This window comes from Coregonus lavaretus (assembly GCF_964263955.1).
Source record: "Coregonus lavaretus genome assembly, chromosome: 26".
NCBI classification, from domain to species: Eukaryota; Metazoa; Chordata; class Actinopteri; order Salmoniformes; family Salmonidae; genus Coregonus; species Coregonus lavaretus.
The window spans coordinates 23,416,570-23,438,798 of NC_140013.1; the positions used below are offsets into that span (position 1 = coordinate 23,416,570).

A 22,229-nucleotide genomic window follows, 5' to 3' on the forward strand; every position below is an offset into this window, starting at 1 on the left:
GCTGTCAGCCAATCAACATTCAGGACTCGAACCACCCAGTTTATAATTGTTTCTAATCCTCATTTCAATGTTTAGAAATGCATCCCCTGCAATTCAGTTTGCATCAATGTGTCACTGTCGACTGACTTATTTTATTGGAATCCCAACTGTGCAGGAGGCAGAGCCAATTCATACAACGGACGCCCTTGTGTGGCAGACCGGCGAGCCACTGGAGGCAGTCTAACACTGATCCTTGAAACAGTTCTACTGATGTGACAGTAGCGGAGAGAGTGCTTTAGCGAAGTCTGCACAGATACAAATACTGAAAGTGTGTTCAGTACAAGAGGTAGGTCCGCTGGATGTGGATCTTGTCACCGATTAACCAGAGGAGCTCAGCTGTAGAATTCAAGACGAGACAAAAAGCGCAGCCTCACTCCCTCAGGGCTACCTATCTTCCGCCTGGCTGGCGTCAAGGTGCGGGGACAAGGTCGGAGTGCGCACTTGGTTAAACTATCTGACAAAATTACACCCCGGTGACTCCGCACCTTCCTTGGTAGAGACACAGAGGTTGGGATGGCGAAGGAAACGAGAGGGAAAGGTAAGGTGTTCGGTTCAATACCTTTTATATAGCCTACCACGTCTAATCCAGTGTCAAAGCCTATGAGGTTAACAGGTCGCATGAGTCAACGTCTCGATCTAAATCATGTAAAAGGATGCCTGTGCGCAATAGCCCGTTGGCTTTAAACAATCTGTTGGAATGCGTGATGTTACCGTTCAGTAGGCTATCCGAATAAAAAGCAGCCCGTGTCCTCTGAGATGTTTGTCAAACGGTGTGTGAAGGTAATTTTTGTCGATGTTGACTGAGTACGTTTAATGTAAATTATTTTGACACATTTAAGGTGTGAAACCGTCATCCTTACCGTTAGCGACGGGAAAAAGCGCGCGCCAAACTTAGATTTGGACCTCGTAAATCACACATACAGTGCATTCGGAAAGTATTCAGACCCATTGACTTTTTCCACATTTTGTTACGTTACAGCCTTAATCTAAAATGGATCAAATAAAACATTTTCCTCATCATTCTACACACAATACACCATAATGACAAAGTGAAAACAGGTTTTTAGACATTTTTGCAAATGTATATAAAACATAAAATAAAAACAGACATATTTACATAAGTATTCGGACCCTTTGCTATGAGACTCGAAATTGAGCTCAGGTGCATCCTGTTTCTATTGATCATCCTTGAGATGTTTCTACAACTTGATTGGAGTCCACTTGTGGTAAATTCAATTCATTGGACATGATTTGGAAAGGCACACACCTGTCTATATAAGGTCCCACAGTTGACAGTGCATGTCAGAGCAAAAACCAAGCCATGAGGTTGAAGGAATTGTCCGTAGAGCTACGAGACGGGATTGTGTCGAGGCACAGATCTGGTGAAGGGGTACTCAAAAAAATTCTGCAGCATTGAAGGTCCCCAAGAACACAGTGGCCTCCATCATTCTTAAATGGAAGAAGTTTGGAACCACCAAGACTATTGCTAGAGCTGGGCGCTCGGCTAAACTGAGCAATCGGGGGAGAAGGGCCTTGGTCAGGGAGGTGACCAAGAACCCGATGGTCACTCTGACAGAGCTCCAGATTTACTCTGTGGAGATGGGAGAACCTTCCAGAAGGACAACCATCTCTGCACCACTCCACCAAACAGTTCTTTATGGTAGAGTGGCCAGACGGAAGACACTCCTCAGTAAAAAGGCACATGATAGCCCGCTTGGAGTCTGGTCTGATGAAACCAAGATTGAACTCTTTGGCCTGAATGCCAAGTGTCACGTCTGGAGGAAACCTGGCACCATCCCTACGGTGAAGCATGGTGGTGGCAGCATCATGCTGTGGGGATGTTTTTCAGCGGCAGGGACTTGGAGACTAGTCAGGATTGATGGAAAGATGAACGGAGCAAAGTACAGAGATATCCTTGATGAAAACCTGCTCCAGAGCGCTCAGGACCTCAGACTGGGGCAAAGGTACACCTTCCAACAGGACAACGACCCTAAGCACACAGCCAAGACAACGCAGGAGTGGCTTCGGGACAAGTCTCTGAATGTCCTTGAGTGGCCCAGCCAGAGCCTGGACTTGAACCTGATCTAACATCTCTGGAGAGACCTGAAAATAGCTGTGCAGTGACGCTCCCCATCCAACCTGACAGAGCTTGAGAGGATCTGCAGAGAAGAATGGGAGAAACTCTCCAAATACAGGTGCCAAGCTTGTAGCATCATACCCAAGAAGACTCGAGGTGCTTCAACAAAGTACTGAGTGAAGGGTCTGAATACTTATGTAAATGTGATATTTCCCTTTTTTATGTTTTATAAATTTGCAAACATTTATAAAAACCTGTTTTTGCTTTTTCATTATGGGGTATTGTGTGTAGATTGATGAGGGGGCTAAATTCTAATCAATTTTAGAATAAGGCTGTAACGTAACAAAATGTGGAAAAAGTAAAGGGGTCTGAATATTTTCCGAATGCATATCAAATTATTTGGGCAAACCCTTCTCATTTCCTGAGAGACTCAAACGCTCATCAATCTTTGTTGACAAGCATGCATTCAAGGAAAAATTACGTTGTTAGTGGATAGACTATCATTAGTAGCCTAGTAGGCTATTTGTTGGACTCTTGTTGTCCTAACAAGTATTTAACAGTATGGATTTGTGTGGTCTAAAAGTAAAACTGGACTTTCCACAAGTAAAACTGGACACACGAGGTGATACGCAGGTTGACGTTTATTGTCATGAGTCTTGTCTTGGAAGCAGAACTGAGCGATTTCCCCTTAGATAGACCAGCTGCAAAGTCAAAATTGGCTATATTGCAAAAATTTATGAAAACAAAAAATAAGGTTAGGCATTAGGGTTAGCAGTGTGGTTAGGTTTAAAATAAGATTTTATGACTTTATGGCTGTGCCAGCTAGTGACCACTCTGCAGTGCTGCCTCCTGAACAAGATTCATGATGAAAAACGCTAACATGCAAGTGATACAGTTAAATTAATGTTGTAATGAACGTGTTATAACTGTTTTAACTGCATATTTTCATCATACCTGTTTGATATCCAGTTGATCACCATGGACCAGAAATCGACCCTTGCATTTCTAACACACTGACCCATTTCATTCCTTGAGGCCCCCACACCAGCCCATTTTTTTTTTCTAGGCTCCCACACCACCCCATTCTTTCCTTGAGGCCCCTATTATTAACCAAATAATGATAATTTTGCACAAAGAAATGCCTGAAATGCCAGATGGCCAGTCCAGCCCTGCTTACTAAAACACCAATGCACATTGATACAATTGAAAGGAATACAATGTATCATGGCTACTATATACAGTGGGGAAAAAAGTATTTAGTCAGCCACCAATTGTGCAAGTTCTCCCACTTAAAAAGATGAGAGAGGCCTGTAATTTTCATCATAGGTACACGTCAACTATGACAGACAAAATGAGATTTTTTTCTCTCCAGAAAATCACATTGTAGGATTTTTTATGAATTTATTTGCAAATTATGGTGGAAAATAAGTATTTGGTCAATAACAAAAGTTTCTCAATACTTTGTTATATACCCTTTGTTGGCAATGACACAGGTCAAACGTTTTCTGTAAGTCTTCACAAGGTTTTCACACACTGTTGCTGGTATTTTGGCCCATTCCTCCATGCAGATCTCCTCTAGAGCAGTGATGTTTTGGGGCTGTCGCTGGGCAACACGGACTTTCAACTCCCTCCAAAGATTTTCTATGGGGTTGAGATCTGGAGACTGGCTAGGCCACTCCAGGACCTTGAAATGCTTCTTACGAAGCCACTCCTTCGTTGCCCGGGCGGTGTGTTTGGGATCATTGTCATGCTGAAAGACCCAGCCACGTTTTATCTTCAATGCCCTTGCTGATGGAAGGAGGCTTTCACTCAAAATCTCACGATACATGGCCCCATTCATTCTTTCCTTTACATGGATCAGTCGTCCTGGTCCCTTTGCAGAAAAACAGCCCCAATGCAGGATGTTTCCACCCCCATGCTTCACAGTAGGTATGGTGTTCTTTGGATGCAACTCAGCATTCTTTGTCCTCCAAACACGACGAGTTGAGTTTTTACCAAAAAGTTATATTTTGGTTTCATCTGACCATATGACATTCTCCCAATGCTCTTCTGGATCATCCAAATGCACTCTAGCAAACTTCAGAAGGGCCTGGACATGTACTGGCTTAAGCAGGGGGACACGTCTGTCACTGCAGGATTTGAGTCCCTGGCGGCGTAGTGTGTTACTGATGGTAGGCTTTGTTACTTTGGTCCCAGCTCTCTGCAGGTCATTCACTAGGTCCCCCTGTGTGGTTCTGGGATTTTTGCTCACCGTTCTTGTGATGATTTTGACCCCACGGGGTGAGATCTTGCGTGGAGCCCCAGATCGAGGGAGATTATCAGTGGTCTTGTATGTCTTCCATTTCCTAATAATTGCTCCCACAGTTGATTTCTTCAAACCAAGCTGCTTACCTATTGCAGATTCAGTCTTCCCAGCCTGGTGCAGGTCTACAATTTTGTTTCTGATGTCCTTTGACAGCTCTTTGGTCTTGGCCATAGTGGAGTTTGGAGTGTGACTGTTTGAGGTTGTGGACAGGTGTCTTTTATACTGATAACAAGTTCAAACAGGTGCCATTAATACAGGTAACGAGTGGAGGACAGAGGAGCCTCTTAAAGAAGAAGTTACAGGTCTGTGAGAGCCAGAAATCTTGCTTGTTTGTAGGTGACCAAATACTTATTTTCCACCATAATTTGCAAATAAATTCATTAAAAATCCTACAATGTGATTTTCTGGATTTTATTTTCTCAATTTGTCTGTCATAGTTGACGTGTACCTATGATGAAAATTACAGGCCTCTCTCATCTTTTTAAGTGGGAGAACTTGCACAATTGGTGGCTGACTAAATACTTTTTTCCCCCACTGTAGCATTCCCCAGGGCAGGGATATGTGTTCTGTTGATTATGGAAATTGATAGCCTATTCTTCTTGATTCAGTGCATTTAATGAAATATGAAAAGTTCAATGTAGATTACATTTGGTTGACCTTTATAATGAAATTCAGCATTCCACCCTCTAAATCACCTTCCATTGCACCTTGATAAGCCTTATTGTAGGTGATGAAGAAGGTGGCAAGGGGCAATGGAAGGTGATTGAGACGGTGGAATGCTAAATAAATGTTGCTGTTGAATGAATGTGTTTGAGGTATAGGTAAAAACACAAGAAAGTATCTTGAATACATGACTGTGTGAAATAGTTGGGCCAATCTTAGGTCTAATTAATGTAATTACATAACAATCACATGACAGATTGTGTGCTGTCCAGCGCTATAGTGACTTCCTCAACTACAACACATGAAGCAATGGGCTTTGGACAGCATGGGTCGTGCGTCACAAATGGCACCCTATATAGTGCACTACTTTTGACCAGGGCCACTGGGGATCTGATCAAAAGTAGTGCACTATGTAGGGAATATAGGGTGCCATTTGGGATGTAGACCCTGTCTGATTTTGTCCAACTTTCCTGAAAGTAGAGTGATAAAATATTGATGAGCGACTGATGAGTTCTCTTTAGAGTGACCCATCCTAGTTTTGTATTCATCATAACGCTTTCTCTGACAGCATTAGCTATGCTTTTTGAATTGATTTAATATTTCACGCTTGCAACGCCAGGGTTGTGGGTTCGATTCCCACGGGGGGCCAGTATGAAAAAAAAGAGGGAAAAAAAAGGTTGTATGCACTCTGGATAAGAGCGTCTGCTAAATGACTAAAATGTAAAAAATGTAATGACTGTTCCATTATATATTTAACCTTGACTCGACTCTGGAGACGTGACGTAAATTGGTCCTTTTCGTGGGATGAATTATAATAAAATACCCATTATAAGCCTTTACCATCCAGTTTCAGGAAGTCATGCAGTATTCAAATTATACATGACTCTTGGTGGTGCCCAACGTCTCTTTTCGCTGTGCCCAACAACGATGATTTTGTTATAGGGGTGCAATGATTTGTTATGGAGGTAATTAAAACCATGAAGTCAAGGTCACATAAGTTATTGAGGTTAGTCTCATTTGTCTGAAACAGTCAATGCTGGTCGGCAGCTGATTGGACCGTGATCTCAGGAACTGAACACCAGAGACAGAATTAAAGTGAATACAATAAGGCCAAGTTATGGTCTTACTACCTAGTCTCGTTCACCCAGCCGGCTCTCTCTCGCAATTGAGCCTGGGGACGAGGTTACTTTCTACCAGGCTTTCTGATAATGTCATTTAGATAGAACTGAAATTAGTTTGATAATGCAAACAATACCATTTTAAGAATCTCCCCCACCACCTGCCTTTCAGGAGGGAGGCTAATATCCTACCAGGGGGGTACAATAAGTACACAACGGCTATGAGATGTGATCCTATGAATACCAACAACAACAAAAAACATGTAGGGAGACTACCCAATGCACTTGAATCAAATATTTTGCTAGAGTAACATGCACTTATGCCACCGGCTGCTGACTGAAACACAGTGTGTGTATGTCACAAATGACACTCTATTCCCTTTATAGTGCACTACCTTTGACCAGGGCTCTGACCAAAAGAGTAGGGTGCCATTGGGGACACATGCACAGTGACAGTATGTTTTGAACCAGCCCAGGTGTTAGGAGAGGGATCTCAGCTCTGTATAGTAGAAACCAATCCAGATCACATGCCAGCCATGTCGCAATTGCATCTGCTAATTTACTGAATCAGCTCAATTAGCAGTTGATTCAATGAGTAAAGAGCGACGCAACAGAAGGGAGACAGACAGATAGATAGATAGATAGATAGATAGATAGATAGATAGATTCACTTTGAGAGCTCAAAACCCACTGGGCAAAAACTGACTGAATCAACGTTGTTTCCACGTCATTTCAACAAAAAACTTTCATGTGATGTTGTTGCATCAAAGTAGAAAACTGATTGAATTTGCAACAAGCCATCAACGTAATGTAATTTTGTATTTTTCCAGCCCAACTCTGAACCTAAATCCAATGACATGGTGAAATGTTTTGTTGATTTCACGTTGAATTGAATTAAATCAAAACTAGACGTTGAAATGACGTATGTGCCCAGTGGGAAACTTGTTCGTAGAAGGTTAGTAGAGTCCTCAGTACATTTTAGCAGGATGCTTTTCACTCTGTCACTAGTTGTGCAGTGCAGATTATGCATGGTATGCTGTAATATGATTGAGAGGAAAGCATTGCTCCCCAGTTTATAATCGACAATAGATTTCCTTGAAACTATAACAGACTAATTGTATTGTAAGTAGCTGTAACTGGAGTCCTTTTTTCCGTTTGTCATAATAGTCACAATATGATGTTAGTGCTTATCCCTCACTGAGCTAATGGCAAATCTATGGCCACAGCCATCATTCCAGCCATGCTCGCTGTTCTGCTCATGAAGCTCTCTTTCGCAATTGAGTCTGGGGACGAGGTTACTTTTTACCAGGCTTTCCGATAATGTCATTTAGATAGAACTGAAATTAGTTTGATAATGCAAACAATACAATTTTAAGAATCTCCCCCACCACCTGCCTTTCAGGAGGGAGGCTAATATCCTACCAGGGGGGTACAATAAGTACACAACGGCTATGAGATGTGATCCTATGAATACCAACAACAACAAAAAACATGTAGGGAGACTACCCAATGCACTTGAATCAAATATTTTGCTAGAGTAACATGCACTTATGCCACCGGCTGCTGACTGAAACACAGTGTGTGTATGTCACAAATGACACTCTGTTCCCTTTATAGTGCACTACCTTTGACCAGGGCTCTGACCAAAAGAGTAGGGTGCCATTGGGGACACATGCACAGTAACAGTATGTTTTGAACCAGCCCAGGTGTTAGGAGAGGGATCTCAGCTCTGTATAGTAGAAACCGATCCAGATCACATGCCAGCCATGTCGCAATTGCATCTGCTAATTTACTGAATCAGCTCAATTAGCAGTTGATTCAATGAGTAAAGAGCGACGCAACAGAAGGGAGAGAGACAGATAGATAGATAGATAGATAGATAGATAGATAGATAGATAGATACAGTGGGGGAAAGAAGTATTTAGTCAGCCACCAATTGTGCAAGTTCTCCCACTTAAAAAGATGAGAGAAGCCTGTAATTTTCATCATAGGTACACGTCAACTATGACAGACACAATGAGAATTTTTTTTCCAGAAAATCACATTGTAGGATTTTTAATGAATTTATTTGCAAATTATGGTGGAAAATAAGTATTTGGTCAATAACAAAAGTTTCTCAATACTTTGTTATATACCCTTTGTTGGCAATGACACAGGTCAAACGTTTTCTGTAAGTCTTCACAAGGTTTTCACACACTTTTGCTGGTATTTTGGCCCATTCCTCCATGCAGATCTCCTCTAGAGCAGTGATGTTTTGGGGCTGTCGCTGGGCAACACGGACTTTCAACTCCCTCCAAAGATTTTCTATGGGGTTGAGATCTGGAGACTGGCTAGGCCACTCCAGGACCTTGAAATGCTTCTTACGAAGCCACTCCTTCGTTGCCCAGGCGGTGTGTTTGGGATTATTGTCATGCTGAAAGACCCAGCCATGTTTCATCTTCAATACCCTTGCTGATGGAAGGAGGTTTTCACTCAAAATCTCACGATACATGGCCCCATTCACTCTTTCCTTTACACGGATCAGTCGTCCTGGTCCCTTTGCAGAAAAACAGCCCCAAAGCATGATGTTTCCACCCCCATGCTTCACAGTAGGTATGGTGTTCTTTGGATGCAGCTCAGCATTCTTTGTCCTCCAAACACGACGAGTTGAGTTTTTACCAAAAATTTCTATTTTGGTTTCATCTGACCATATGACATTCTCTCAATCCTCTTCTGGATCATCCAAATGCACTCTAGCAAACTTCAGACGGGCCTGGACATGTACTGGCTTAAGCAGGGGGACACGTCTGGCACTGCAGGATTTGAGTCCCTGGCGGTGTAGTGTGTTACTGATGGTAGGCTTTGTTACTTTGGTCCCAGCTCTCTGCAGGTCATTCACTAGGTCCCCCCGTGTGGTTCTGGGATTTTTGCTCACCGTTCTTGTGATCATTTTGACCCCACGGGATGAGATCTTGCGTGGAGCCCCAGATCGAGGGAGATTATCAGTGGTCTTGTATGTCTTCCATTTCCTAATAATTGCTCCCACAGTTGATTTCTTCAAACCAAGCTGCTTACCTATTGCAGATGCAGTCTTCCCAGCCTGGTGCAGGTCTACAATTTTGTTTCTGGTGTCCTTTGACAGCTCTTTGGTCTTGGCCATAGTGGAGTTTGGAGTGTGACTGTTTGAGGTTGTGGACAGGTGTCTTTTATACTGATAACAAGTTCAAACAGGTGCCATTAATACAGGTAACGAGTGGAGGACAGAGGAGCCTCTTAAAGAAGAAGTTACAGGTCTGTGAGAGCCAGAAATCTTGCTTGTTTGTAGGTGACCAAATACTTATTTTCCACCATAATTTGCAAATAAATTCATTAAAAATCCTACAATGTGATTTGCTGGAGAAAAAAATTCTCAATTTGTCTGTCATAGTTGACGTGTACCTATGATGAAAATTACAGGCCTCTCTCATCTTTTTAAGTGGGAGAACTTGCACAATTGGTGGCTGACTAAATACTTTTTTTCCCCACTGTAGCTCAAAACCCACTGGGCAAAAACTGACTGAATCAATGTTGTTTCCACGTCATTTCAACAAAAAACTTTCATGTGATGTTGTTGCATCAAAGTAGAAAACTGATTGAATTTGCAACAAGCCATCAACGTAATGTAATTTTGTATTTTTCCAGCCCAACTCTGAACCTAAATCCAATGACATGGTGAAATGTTTTGTTGATTTCACGTTGAATTGAATTAAATCAAAACTAGACGTTGAAATGACGTATGTGCCCAGTGGGAAACTTGTTCGTAGAAGGTTAGTAGAGTCCTCAGTACATTTTAGCAGGATGCTTTTCACTCTGTCACTAGTTGTGCAGTGCAGATTATGCATGGTATGCTGTAATATGATTGAGAGGAAAGCATTGCTCCCCAGTTTATAATCGACAATAGATTTCCTTGAAACTATAACAGACTAATTGTATTGTAAGTAGCTGTAACTGGAGTCCTTTTTTCCGTTTGTCATAATAGTCACAATATGATGTTAGTGCTTATCCCTCACTGAGCTAATGGCAAATCTATGGCCACAGCCATCATTCCAGCCATGCTCGCTGTTCTGCTCATGAAGCTCTCTTTCGCAATTGAGTCTGGGGACGAGGTTACTTTTTACCAGGCTTTCCGATAATGTCATTTAGATAGAACTGAAATTAGTTTGATAATGCAAACAATACAATTTTAAGAATCTCCCCCACCACCTGCCTTTCAGGAGGGAGGCTAATATCCTACCAGGGGGGTACAATAAGTACACAACGGCTATGAGATGTGATCCTATGAATACCAACAACAACAAAAAACATGTAGGGAGACTACCCAATGCACTTGAATCAAATATTTTGCTAGAGTAACATGCACTTATGCCACCGGCTGCTGACTGAAACACAGTGTGTGTATGTCACAAATGACACTCTATTCCCTTTATAGTGCACTACCTTTGACCAGGGCTCTGACCAAAAGAGTAGGGTGCCATTGGGGACACATGCACAGTAACAGTATGTTTTGAACCAGCCCAGGTGTTAGGAGAGGGATCTCAGCTCTGTATAGTAGAAACCGATCCAGATCACATGCCAGCCATGTCGCAATTGCATCTGCTAATTTACTGAATCAGCTCAATTAGCAGTTGATTCAATGAGTAAAGAGCGACGCAACAGAAGGGAGAGAGACAGATAGAGAGATAGATAGATAGATAGATAGATAGATAGATAGATAGATAGATAGATAGATAGATAGATAGATAGATAGATAGATAGATACAGTGGGGGAAAGAAGTATTTAGTCAGCCACCAATTGTGCAAGTTCTCCCACTTAAAAAGATGAGAGAAGCCTGTAATTTTCATCATAGGTACACGTCAACTATGACAGACACAATGAGAATTTTTTTTCCAGAAAATCACATTGTAGGATTTTTAATGAATTTATTTGCAAATTATGGTGGAAAATAAGTATTTGGTCAATAACAAAAGTTTCTCAATACTTTGTTATATACCCTTTGTTGGCAATGACACAGGTCAAACGTTTTCTGTAAGTCTTCACAAGGTTTTCACACACTTTTGCTGGTATTTTGGCCCATTCCTCCATGCAGATCTCCTCTAGAGCAGTGATGTTTTGGGGCTGTCGCTGGGCAACACGGACTTTCAACTCCCTCCAAAGATTTTCTATGGGGTTGAGATCTGGAGACTGGCTAGGCCACTCCAGGACCTTGAAATGCTTCTTACGAAGCCACTCCTTCGTTGCCCAGGCGGTGTGTTTGGGATTATTGTCATGCTGAAAGACCCAGCCATGTTTCATCTTCAATACCCTTGCTGATGGAAGGAGGTTTTCACTCAAAATCTCACGATACATGGCCCCATTCACTCTTTCCTTTACACGGATCAGTCGTCCTGGTCCCTTTGCAGAAAAACAGCCCCAAAGCATGATGTTTCCACCCCCATGCTTCACAGTAGGTATGGTGTTCTTTGGATGCAGCTCAGCATTCTTTGTCCTCCAAACACGACGAGTTGAGTTTTTACCAAAAATTTCTATTTTGGTTTCATCTGACCATATGACATTCTCTCAATCCTCTTCTGGATCATCCAAATGCACTCTAGCAAACTTCAGACGGGCCTGGACATGTACTGGCTTAAGCAGGGGGACACGTCTGGCACTGCAGGATTTGAGTCCCTGGCGGTGTAGTGTGTTACTGATGGTAGGCTTTGTTACTTTGGTCCCAGCTCTCTGCAGGTCATTCACTAGGTCCCCCCGTGTGGTTCTGGGATTTTTGCTCACCGTTCTTGTGATCATTTTGACCCCACGGGATGAGATCTTGCGTGGAGCCCCAGATCGAGGGAGATTATCAGTGGTCTTGTATGTCTTCCATTTCCTAATAATTGCTCCCACAGTTGATTTCTTCAAACCAAGCTGCTTACCTATTGCAGATGCAGTCTTCCCAGCCTGGTGCAGGTCTACAATTTTGTTTCTGGTGTCCTTTGACAGCTCTTTGGTCTTGGCCATAGTGGAGTTTGGAGTGTGACTGTTTGAGGTTGTGGACAGGTGTCTTTTATACTGATAACAAGTTCAAACAGGTGCCATTAATACAGGTAACGAGTGGAGGACAGAGGAGCCTCTTAAAGAAGAAGTTACAGGTCTGTGAGAGCCAGAAATCTTGCTTGTTTGTAGGTGACCAAATACTTATTTTCCACCATAATTTGCAAATAAATTCATTAAAAATCCTACAATGTGATTTGCTGGAGAAAAAAATTCTCAATTTGTCTGTCATAGTTGACGTGTACCTATGATGAAAATTACAGGCCTCTCTCATCTTTTTAAGTGGGAGAACTTGCACAATTGGTGGCTGACTAAATACTTTTTTTCCCCACTGTAGCTCAAAACCCACTGGGCAAAAACTGACTGAATCAATGTTGTTTCCACGTCATTTCAACAAAAAACTTTCATGTGATGTTGTTGCATCAAAGTAGAAAACTGATTGAATTTGCAACAAGCCATCAACGTAATGTAATTTTGTATTTTTCCAGCCCAACTCTGAACCTAAATCCAATGACATGGTGAAATGTTTTGTTGATTTCACGTTGAATTGAATTAAATCAAAACTAGACGTTGAAATGACGTATGTGCCCAGTGGGAAACTTGTTCGTAGAAGGTTAGTAGAGTCCTCAGTACATTTTAGCAGGATGCTTTTCACTCTGTCACTAGTTGTGCAGTGCAGATTATGCATGGTATGCTGTAATATGATTGAGAGGAAAGCATTGCTCCCCAGTTTATAATCGACAATAGATTTCCTTGAAACTATAACAGACTAATTGTATTTTAAGTAGCTGTAACTGGAGTCCTTTTTTCCGTTTGTCATAATAGTCACAATATGATGTTAGTGCTTATCCCTCACTGAGCTAATGGCAAATCTATGGCCACAGCCATCATTCCAGCCATGCTCGCTGTTCTGCTCATGAAGCTCTCTTTCGCAATTGAGTCTGGGGACGAGGTTACTTTTTACCAGGCTTTCCGATAATGTCATTTAGATAGAACTGAAATTAGTTTGATAATGCAAACAATACAATTTTAAGAATCTCCCCCACCACCTGCCTTTCAGGAGGGAGGCTAATATCCTACCAGGGGGGTACAATAAGTACACAACGGCTATGAGATGTGATCCTATGAATACCAACAACAACAAAAAACATGTAGGGAGACTACCCAATGCACTTGAATCAAAAATTTTGCTAGAGTAACATGCACTTATGCCACCGGCTGCTGACTGAAACACAGTGTGTGTATGTCACAAATGACACTCTGTTCCCTTTATAGTGCACTACCTTTGACCAGGGCTCTGACCAAAAGAGTAGGGTGCCATTGGGGACACATGCACAGTAACAGTATGTTTTGAACCAGCCCAGGTGTTAGGAGAGGGATCTCAGCTCTGTATAGTAGAAACCGATCCAGATCACATGCCAGCCATGTCGCAATTGCATCTGCTAATTTACTGAATCAGCTCAATTAGCAGTTGATTCAATGAGTAAAGAGCGACGCAACAGAAGGGAGAGAGACAGATAGAGAGATAGATAGATAGATAGATAAATAGATAGATAGATAGATAGATAGATAGATAGATAGATAGATAGATACAGTGGGGGAAAAAAGTATTTAGTCAGCCACCAATTGTGCAAGTTCTCCCACTTAAAAAGATGAGAGAAGCCTATAATTTTCATCATAGGTACACGTCAACTATGACAGACACAATGAGAATTTTTTTACCAGAAAATCACATTGTAGGATTTTTAATGAATTTATTTGCAAATTATGGTGGAAAATAAGTATTTGGTCAATAACTAAAGTTTCTCAATACTTTGTTATATACCCTTTGTTGGCAATGACATAGGTCAAACGTTTTCTGTAAGTCTTCACAAGGTTTTCACACACTTTTGCTGGTATTTTGGCCCATTCCTCCATGCAGATCTCCTCTAGAGCAGTGATGTTTTGGGGCTGTCGCTGGGCAACACGGACTTTCAACTCCCTCCAAAGATTTTCTATGGGGTTGAGATCTGGAGACTGGCTAGGCCACTCCAGGACCTTGAAATGCTTCTTACGAAGCCACTCCTTCGTTGCCCAGGCGGTGTGTTTGGGATTATTGTCATGCTGAAAGACCCAGCCATGTTTCATCTTCAATACCCTTGCTGATGGAAGGAGGTTTTCACTCAAAATCTCACGATACATGGCCCCATTCACTCTTTCCTTTACACGGATCAGTCGTCCTGGTCCCTTTGCAGAAAAACAGCCCCAAAGCATGATGTTTCCACCCCCAGTAGGTATGGTGTTCTTTGGATGCAGCTCAGCATTCTTTGTCCTCCAAACACGACGAGTTGAGTTTTTACCAAAAATTTCTATTTTGGTTTCATCTGACCATATGACATTCTCTCAATCCTCTTCTGGATCATCCAAATGCACTCTAGCAAACTTCAGACGGGCCTGGACATGTACTGGCTTAAGCAGGGGGACACATCTGGCACTGCAGGATTTGAGTCCCTGGCGGCGTAGTGTGTTACTGATGGTAGGCTTTGTTACTTTGGTCCCAGCTCTCTGCAGGTCATTCACTAGGTCCCCCCGTGTGGTTCTGGGATTTTTGCTCACCGTTCTTGTGATCATTTTGACCCCACGGGGTGAGATCTTGCGTGGAGCCCCAGATCGAGGGAGATTATCAGTGGTCTTGTATGTCTTCCATTTCCTAATAATTGCTCCCACAGTTGATTTCTTCAAACCAAGCTGCTTACCTATTGCAGATTCAGTCTTCCCAGCCTGGTGCAGGTCTACAATTTTGTTTCTGGTGTCCTTTGACAGCTCTTTGGTCTTGGCCATAGTGGAGTTTGGAGTGTGACTGTTTGAGGTTGTGGACAGGTGTCTTTTATACTGATAACAAGTTCAAACAGGTGCCATTAATACAGGTAACGAGTGGAGGACAGAGGAGCCTCTTAAAGAAGAAGTTACAGGTCTGTGAGAGCCAGAAATCTTGCTTGTTTGTAGGTGACCAAATACTTATTTTCCACCATAATTTGCAAATAAATTCATTAAAAATCCTACAATGTGATTTTCTGGAAAAAAAATTCTCAATTTGTCTGTCATAGTTGACGTGTACCTATGATGAAAATTACAGGCCTCTCTCATCTTTTTAAGTGGGAGAACTTGCACAATTGGTGGCTGACTAAATACTTTTTTTCCCCACTGTAGCTCAAAACCCACTGGGCAAAAACTGACTGAATCAACGTTGTTTCCACGTCATTTCAACAAAAAACTTTCATGTGATGTTGTTGCATCAAAGTAGAAAACTGATTGAATTTGCAACAAGCCATCAACGTAATGTAATTTTGTATTTTTCCAGCCCAACTCTGAACCTAAATTCAATGACATGGTGAAATGTTTTGTTGATTTCACGTTGAATTGAATTAAATCAAAACTAGACGTTGAAATGACGTATGTGCCCAGTGGGAAACTTGTTCGTAGAAGGTTAATAGAGTCCTCAGTACATTTTAGCAGGATGCTTTTCACTCTGTCACTAGTTGTGCAGTGCAGATTATGCATGGTATGCTGTAATATGATTGAGAGGAAAGCATTGCTCCCCAGTTTATAATCGACAATAGATTTCCTTGAAACTATAACAGACTAATTGTATTGTAAGTAGCTGTAACTGGAGTCCTTTTTTCCGTTTGTCATAATAGTCACAATATGATGTTAGTGCTTATCCCTCACTGAGCTAATGGCAAATCTATGGCCACAGCCATCATTCCAGCCATGCTCGCTGTTCTGCTCATGAAGCTCTCTTTCGCAATTGAGTCTGGGGACGAGGTTACTTTTTACCAGGCTTTCCGATAATGTCATTTAGATAGAACTGAAATTAGTTTGATAATGCAAACAATACAATTTTAAGAATCTCCCCCACCACCTGCCTTTCAGGAGGGAGGCTAATATCCTACCAGGGGGGTACAATAAGTACACAACGGCTATGAGATGTGATCCTATGAATACCAACAACAACAAAAAACATGTAGGGAGACTACCCAATGCACTTGAATCAAATTTTTTGCTAGAGTAACATGCACTTATGCCACCGGCTGCTGACTGAAACACAGTGTGTGTATGTCACAAATGACACTCTGTTCCCTTTATAGTGCACTACCTTTGACCAGGGCTCTGACCAAAAGAGTAGGGTGCCATTGGGGACACATGCACAGTAACAGTATGTTTTGAACCAGCCCAGGTGTTAGGAGAGGGATCTCAGCTCTGTATAGTAGAAACCGATCCAGATCACATGCCAGCCATGTCGCAATTGCATCTGCTAATTTACTGAATCAGCTCAATTAGCAGTTGATTCAATGAGTAAAGAGCGACGCAACAGAAGGGAGAGAGACAGATAGAGAGATAGATAGATAGATAGATAGATAGATAGATAGATAGATAGATAGATAGATAGATAGATAGATAGATACAGTGGGGGAAAAAAGTATTTAGTCAGCCACCAATTGTGCAAGTTCTCCCACTTAAAAAGATGAGAGAAGCCTATAATTTTCATCATAGGTACACGTCAACTATGACAGACACAATGAGAATTTTTTTTCCAGAAAATCACATTGTAGGATTTTTAATGAATTTATTTGCAAATTATGGTGGAAAATAAGTATTTGGTCAATAACAAAAGTTTCTCAATACTTTGTTATATACCCTTTGTTGGCAATGACATAGGTCAAACGTTTTCTGTAAGTCTTCACAAGGTTTTCACACACTTTTGCTGGTATTTTGGCCCATTCCTCCATGCAGATCTCCTCTAGAGCAGTGATGTTTTGGGGCTGTCGCTGGGCAACACGGACTTTCAACTCCCTCCAAAGATTTTCTATGGGGTTGAGATCTGGAGACTGGCTAGGCCACTCCAGGACCTTGAAATGCTTCTTACGAAGCCACTCCTTCGTTGCCCAGGCGGTGTGTTTGGGATTATTGTCATGCTGAAAGACCCAGCCATGTTTCATCTTCAATACCCTTGCTGATGGAAGGAGGTTTTCACTCAAAATCTCACGATACATGGCCCCATTCACTCTTTCCTTTACACGGATCAGTCGTCCTGGTCCCTTTGCAGAAAAACAGCCCCAAAGCATGATGTTTCCACCCCCATGCTTCACAGTAGGTATGGTGTTCTTTGGATGCAGCTCAGCATTCTTTGTCCTCCAAACACGACGAGTTGAGTTTTTACCAAAAATTTCTATTTTGGTTTCATCTGACCATATGACATTCTCTCAATCCTCTTCTGGATCATCCAAATGCACTCTAGCAAACTTCAGACGGGCCTGGACATGTACTGTCTTAAGCAGGGGGACACATCTGGCACTGCAGGATTTGAGTCCCTTGCGGCGTAGTGTGTTACTGATGGTAGGCTTTGTTACTTTGGTCCCAGCTCTCTGCAGGTCATTCACTAGGTCCCCCCGTGTGGTTCTGGGATTTTTGCTCACCGTTCTTGTGATCATTTTGACCCCACGGGGTGAGATCTTGCGTGGAGCCCCAGATCGAGGGAGATTATCAGTGGTCTTGTATGTCTTCCATTTCCTAATAATTGCTCCCACAGTTGATTTCTTCAAACCAAGCTGCTTACCTATTGCAGATTCAGTCTTCCCAGCCTGGTGCAGGTCTACAATTTTGTTTCTGGTGTCCTTTGACAGCTCTTTGGTCTTGGCCATAGTGGAGTTTGGAGTGTGACTGTTTGAGGTTGTGGACAGGTGTCTTTTATACTGATAACAAGTTCAAACAGGTGCCATTAATACAGGTAACGAGTGGAGGACAGAGGAGCCTCTTAAAGAAGAAGTTACAGGTCTGTGAGAGCCAGAAATCTTGCTTGTTTGTAGGTGACCAAATACTTATTTTCCACCATAATTTGCAAATAAATTCATTAAAAATCCTACAATGTGATTTTCTGGAAAAAAAATTCTCAATTTGTCTGTCATAGTTGACGTGTACCTATGATGAAAATTACAGGCCTCTCTCATCTTTTTAAGTGGGAGAACTTGCACAATTGGTGGCTGACTAAATACTTTTTTTCCCCACTGTAGCTCAAAACCCACTGGGCAAAAACTGACTGAATCAACGTTGTTTCCACGTCATTTCAACAAAAAACTTTCATGTGATGTTGTTGCATCAAAGTAGAAAACTGATTGAATTTGCAACAAGCCATCAACGTAATGTAATTTTGTATTTTTCCAGCCCAACTCTGAACCTAAATCCAATGACATGGTGAAATGTTTTGTTGATTTCACGTTGAATTGAATTAAATCAAAACTAGACGTTGAAATGACGTATGTGCCCAGTGGGAAACTTGTTCGTAGAAGGTTAGTAGAGTCCTCAGTACATTTTAGCAGGATGCTTTTCACTCTGTCACTAGTTGTGCAGTGCAGATTATGCATGGTATGCTGTAATATGATTGAGAGGAAAGCATTGCTCCCCAGTTTATAATCGACAATAGATTTCCTTGAAACTATAACAGACTAATTGTATTGTAAGTAGCTGTAACTGGAGTCCTTTTTTCCGTTTGTCATAATAGTCACAATATGATGTTAGTGCTTATCCCTCACTGAGCTAATGGCAAATCTATGGCCACAGCCATCATTCCAGCCATGCTCGCTGTTCTGCTCATGAAGATAATTTGAACCCTGCAATGCTTGAACACACTGGTACAAGATTGATGGCAAACTGCAATATGTAGGGGTTACTGTTCCTACCTCCATATCTCCATGATCTATTTTCATTCAATATTGTTGCACCTTTGACTGTAGTGTGTAATAATAATAATAATATGCCATTTAGCAGACGCTTTTATCCAAAGCGACTTACAGTCATGTGTGCATACATTTTACTTATGGGTGGTCCCGGGGTTCGAACCCACTACCCTGGCGTTACAAGCGCCATGCTCTACCAATTGAGCTACAGAGGACCATTGTGGTTTGTAGATAGGATATTTGTTCTACTTTGACTTTTCTTACAGTAAACAACTGGCACAGAGATTACTTTATAGATATAGACTTTATTTTAATCTTTCTTACATTCACACACTTTCTTCTTCTTATCTGCTTCATCGTCACTTGAGATCAGCTCTGAGTGGATCTGTAGCTTTTTTTAGTTGGTCTCTTAGGATTCTGCCATATGCCCTTTTCCTATTTTCTCTATAGCAAGCCTTTCATTACCAAAACGCAGCTGGGGATCAGTAAGGAAATTGCATTTTTGACAAGAGGAGATGGGAACATCTGTTTAGTTTTTAGCAGAGGCTCTACCAAACATGCCATATCATATGTACTTGGGACATGATGATACAGTATTTCTGTTTCAGCTTCTCCTTAAAACATTATCTCATCATTGAAGTGAAGAGCATCAGGGGTTTAGGGTTTACATGCAGTCTTTTACTCTTCAATTTCCACTTGAACAAAACCCTAGGTTGGAGATAGAAGTACACTTCAGGCAGGTACAGTGTCCTCTGTAATTATTGGGAAAGTGCATTTTTGTTTTTGTTTTGGCTTTGTACTCCAGCAGTTTGGATTTGAACTGAAGACGCATAAACCCCAAGACATGCTAACCTCTCACCATTACAATAACAAGATGGCGTAGTAGTGCAGTCCTGTTTTTGCCGTGTGTCTGTAAATAGCCTGTAAATACCCATATTTCCCTATCAGACTTTTCATCCTTCTACAAAATATACTTTCCTGCAACCCGCCTCACTCAATGTGGAACGGATTCTATTATTGACTTACCTTTTATCTAGAATCTCCAGTTGAAACTAGCTAGCCAGCTAACTAGCTACTTGCTATTAGCCACAGTTAGCGGTATTTCACCCAGAACATTGGATTTTTCTGCGGGAATAATTTAATCACTGGACATTAATCACCGGATCGCAACTAGCTAGCCGCAACCGAATGGATGTTGCTGTCTGGCTAATCACCACTGCCCCCGATGCAAGCACCAGTTAGCATCGAGCTAGCCAAAAGCCAGGCTCATATCTACCTCTAGGTCTACCGGACGGGAGTAGCCAGCTAACTAGCTACTTGCTATCAGCTACCGTTAGCGGTTTTTCACCATTGTCCGTGGCCTGCACCACCCACCAGCCAGCTCTAGTCTGGACTATTATTCGGCCAGTCTGCACTGTCTGCACAGCGCGTTATCGACCCAGAACATATCAGTTTTTCTGCCGGAATCACTGAATCACTGGACCTTTAACTCCGGATTCATCGCTACCAGCTAGCTGCAACAAAATGGACGTTGTGGTCTGGCTAATCATCCTGAGCTAGGCCCATCTCCCGGCTATCTACCTCTCTGTCAACCGGACGGGACCACCTAGTGTTGACACGGAGCCCCGCCGATCCTACACGACTGGTCTGCCGACGAAATCGTCTGATGTGGTTACAACAGGCTTCTCGTTACGACGTCGACCACGAAGATTCCATCTGCTAGCCCCGGCACGCTAGCACACGCTCGCCGTGGCCTCTTGCTCGCTAGTGCTTTAGCAGCCCCCGAACTACCTCCGAACGATCCTACTGCTGTTCACCGGACCTTATGATAACTCAGCTATACAGCTGATGTCTGCTGGACTGTTCCTTTTTACGGTACCGCATCCTGTTTATGTTTAGCCTCAGCCCAAACTGTGTCGTCATTACCAGCTGTTGTCTTAGCTCTCTCAAATTACACCTGTGTATTGCTTTTTCCCTCTCTCCCATCTCAATATGGTTAGCTTATTGTTGATTCGGTTATTTCTAATTGTACTATTTCACTGTAGATCCCCCAGCCCAGCTAAACCTGCCTTAGATACAGTGGGGAAAAAAAGTATTTAGTCAGCCACCAATTGTGCAAGTTCTCCCACTTAAAAAGATGAGAGAGGCCTGTAATTTTCATCATAGGTACACGTCAACTATGACAGACAAAATTAGGAAAAAAAATCCTGAAAATCACATTGTAGGATTTTTTATGAATTTATTTGCAAATTATGGTGGAAAATAAGTATTTGGTCAATAACAAAAGTTTCTCAATACTTTGTTATATACCCTTTGTTGGCAATGACACAGGTCAAACGTTTTCTGTAAGTCTTCACAAGGTTTTCACACACTGTTGCTGGTATTTTGGCCCATTCCTCCATGCAGATCTCCTCTAGAGCAGTGATGTTTTGGGGCTGTCGCTGGGCAACACGGACTTTCAACTCCCTCCAAAGATTTTCTATGGGGTTGAGATCTGTAGACTGGCTAGGCCACTCCAGGACCTTGAAATGCTTCTTACGAAGCCACTCCTTCGTTGCCCAGGCGGTGTGTTTGGGATCATTGTCATGCTGAAAGACCCAGCCACGTTTCATCTTCAATGCCCTTGCTGATGGAAGGAGGTTTTCACTCAAAATCTCACGATACATGGCCCCATTCATTCTTCCCTTTACACGGATCAGTCGTCCTGGTCCCTTTGCAGAAAAACAGCCCCAAAGCATGATGTTTCCACCCCCATGCTTCACAGTAGGTATGGTGTTCTTTGGATGCAACTCAGCATTCTTTGTCCTCCAAACACGACGAGTTGAGTTTTTACCAAAAAGTTATATTTTGGTTTCATATGACATTCTCCCAATCCTCTTCTGGATCATCCAAATGCACTCTAGCAAACTTCAGACGGGCCTGGACATGTACTGGCTTAAGCAGGGGGACACGTCTGCCACTGCACGATTTGAGTCCCTGGCGGCGTAGTGTGTTACTGATGGTAGGCTTTGTTACTTTGGTTCCAGCTCTCTGCAGGTCATTCACTAGGTCCCCCCGTGTGGTTCTGGGATTTTTGCTCACCGTTCTTGTGATCATTTTGACCCCACGGGGTGAGATCTTGCGTGGAGCCCCAGATCGAGGGAGATTATCAGTGGTCTTGTATGTCTTCCATTTCCTAATAATTGCTCCCACAGTTGATTTCTTCAAACCAAGCTGCTTACCTATTGCAGATTCAGTCTTCCCAGCCTGGTGCAGGTCTACAATTTTG

General features: G+C 42.3%; 1 protein-coding gene across 1 annotated transcript in view; it reads left to right on the forward strand.

Moving 5' to 3' along the window:
* Window positions 1–313: 313 nt before the first annotated feature.
* LOC311102158 (membrane-associated phosphatidylinositol transfer protein 3-like) overlaps window positions 314–22,229 on the forward strand; it is a 164,463-nt gene continuing 142,547 nt past the window's right edge. Inside the window, exon 1 of the mRNA XM_084143397.1 lies at window positions 314–577. Within this exon, the coding sequence (XP_083999523.1) occupies window positions 553–577 (25 nt within the window). The 5' untranslated portion in view covers window positions 314–552. The remainder of the gene's footprint in view (window positions 578–22,229) is intronic.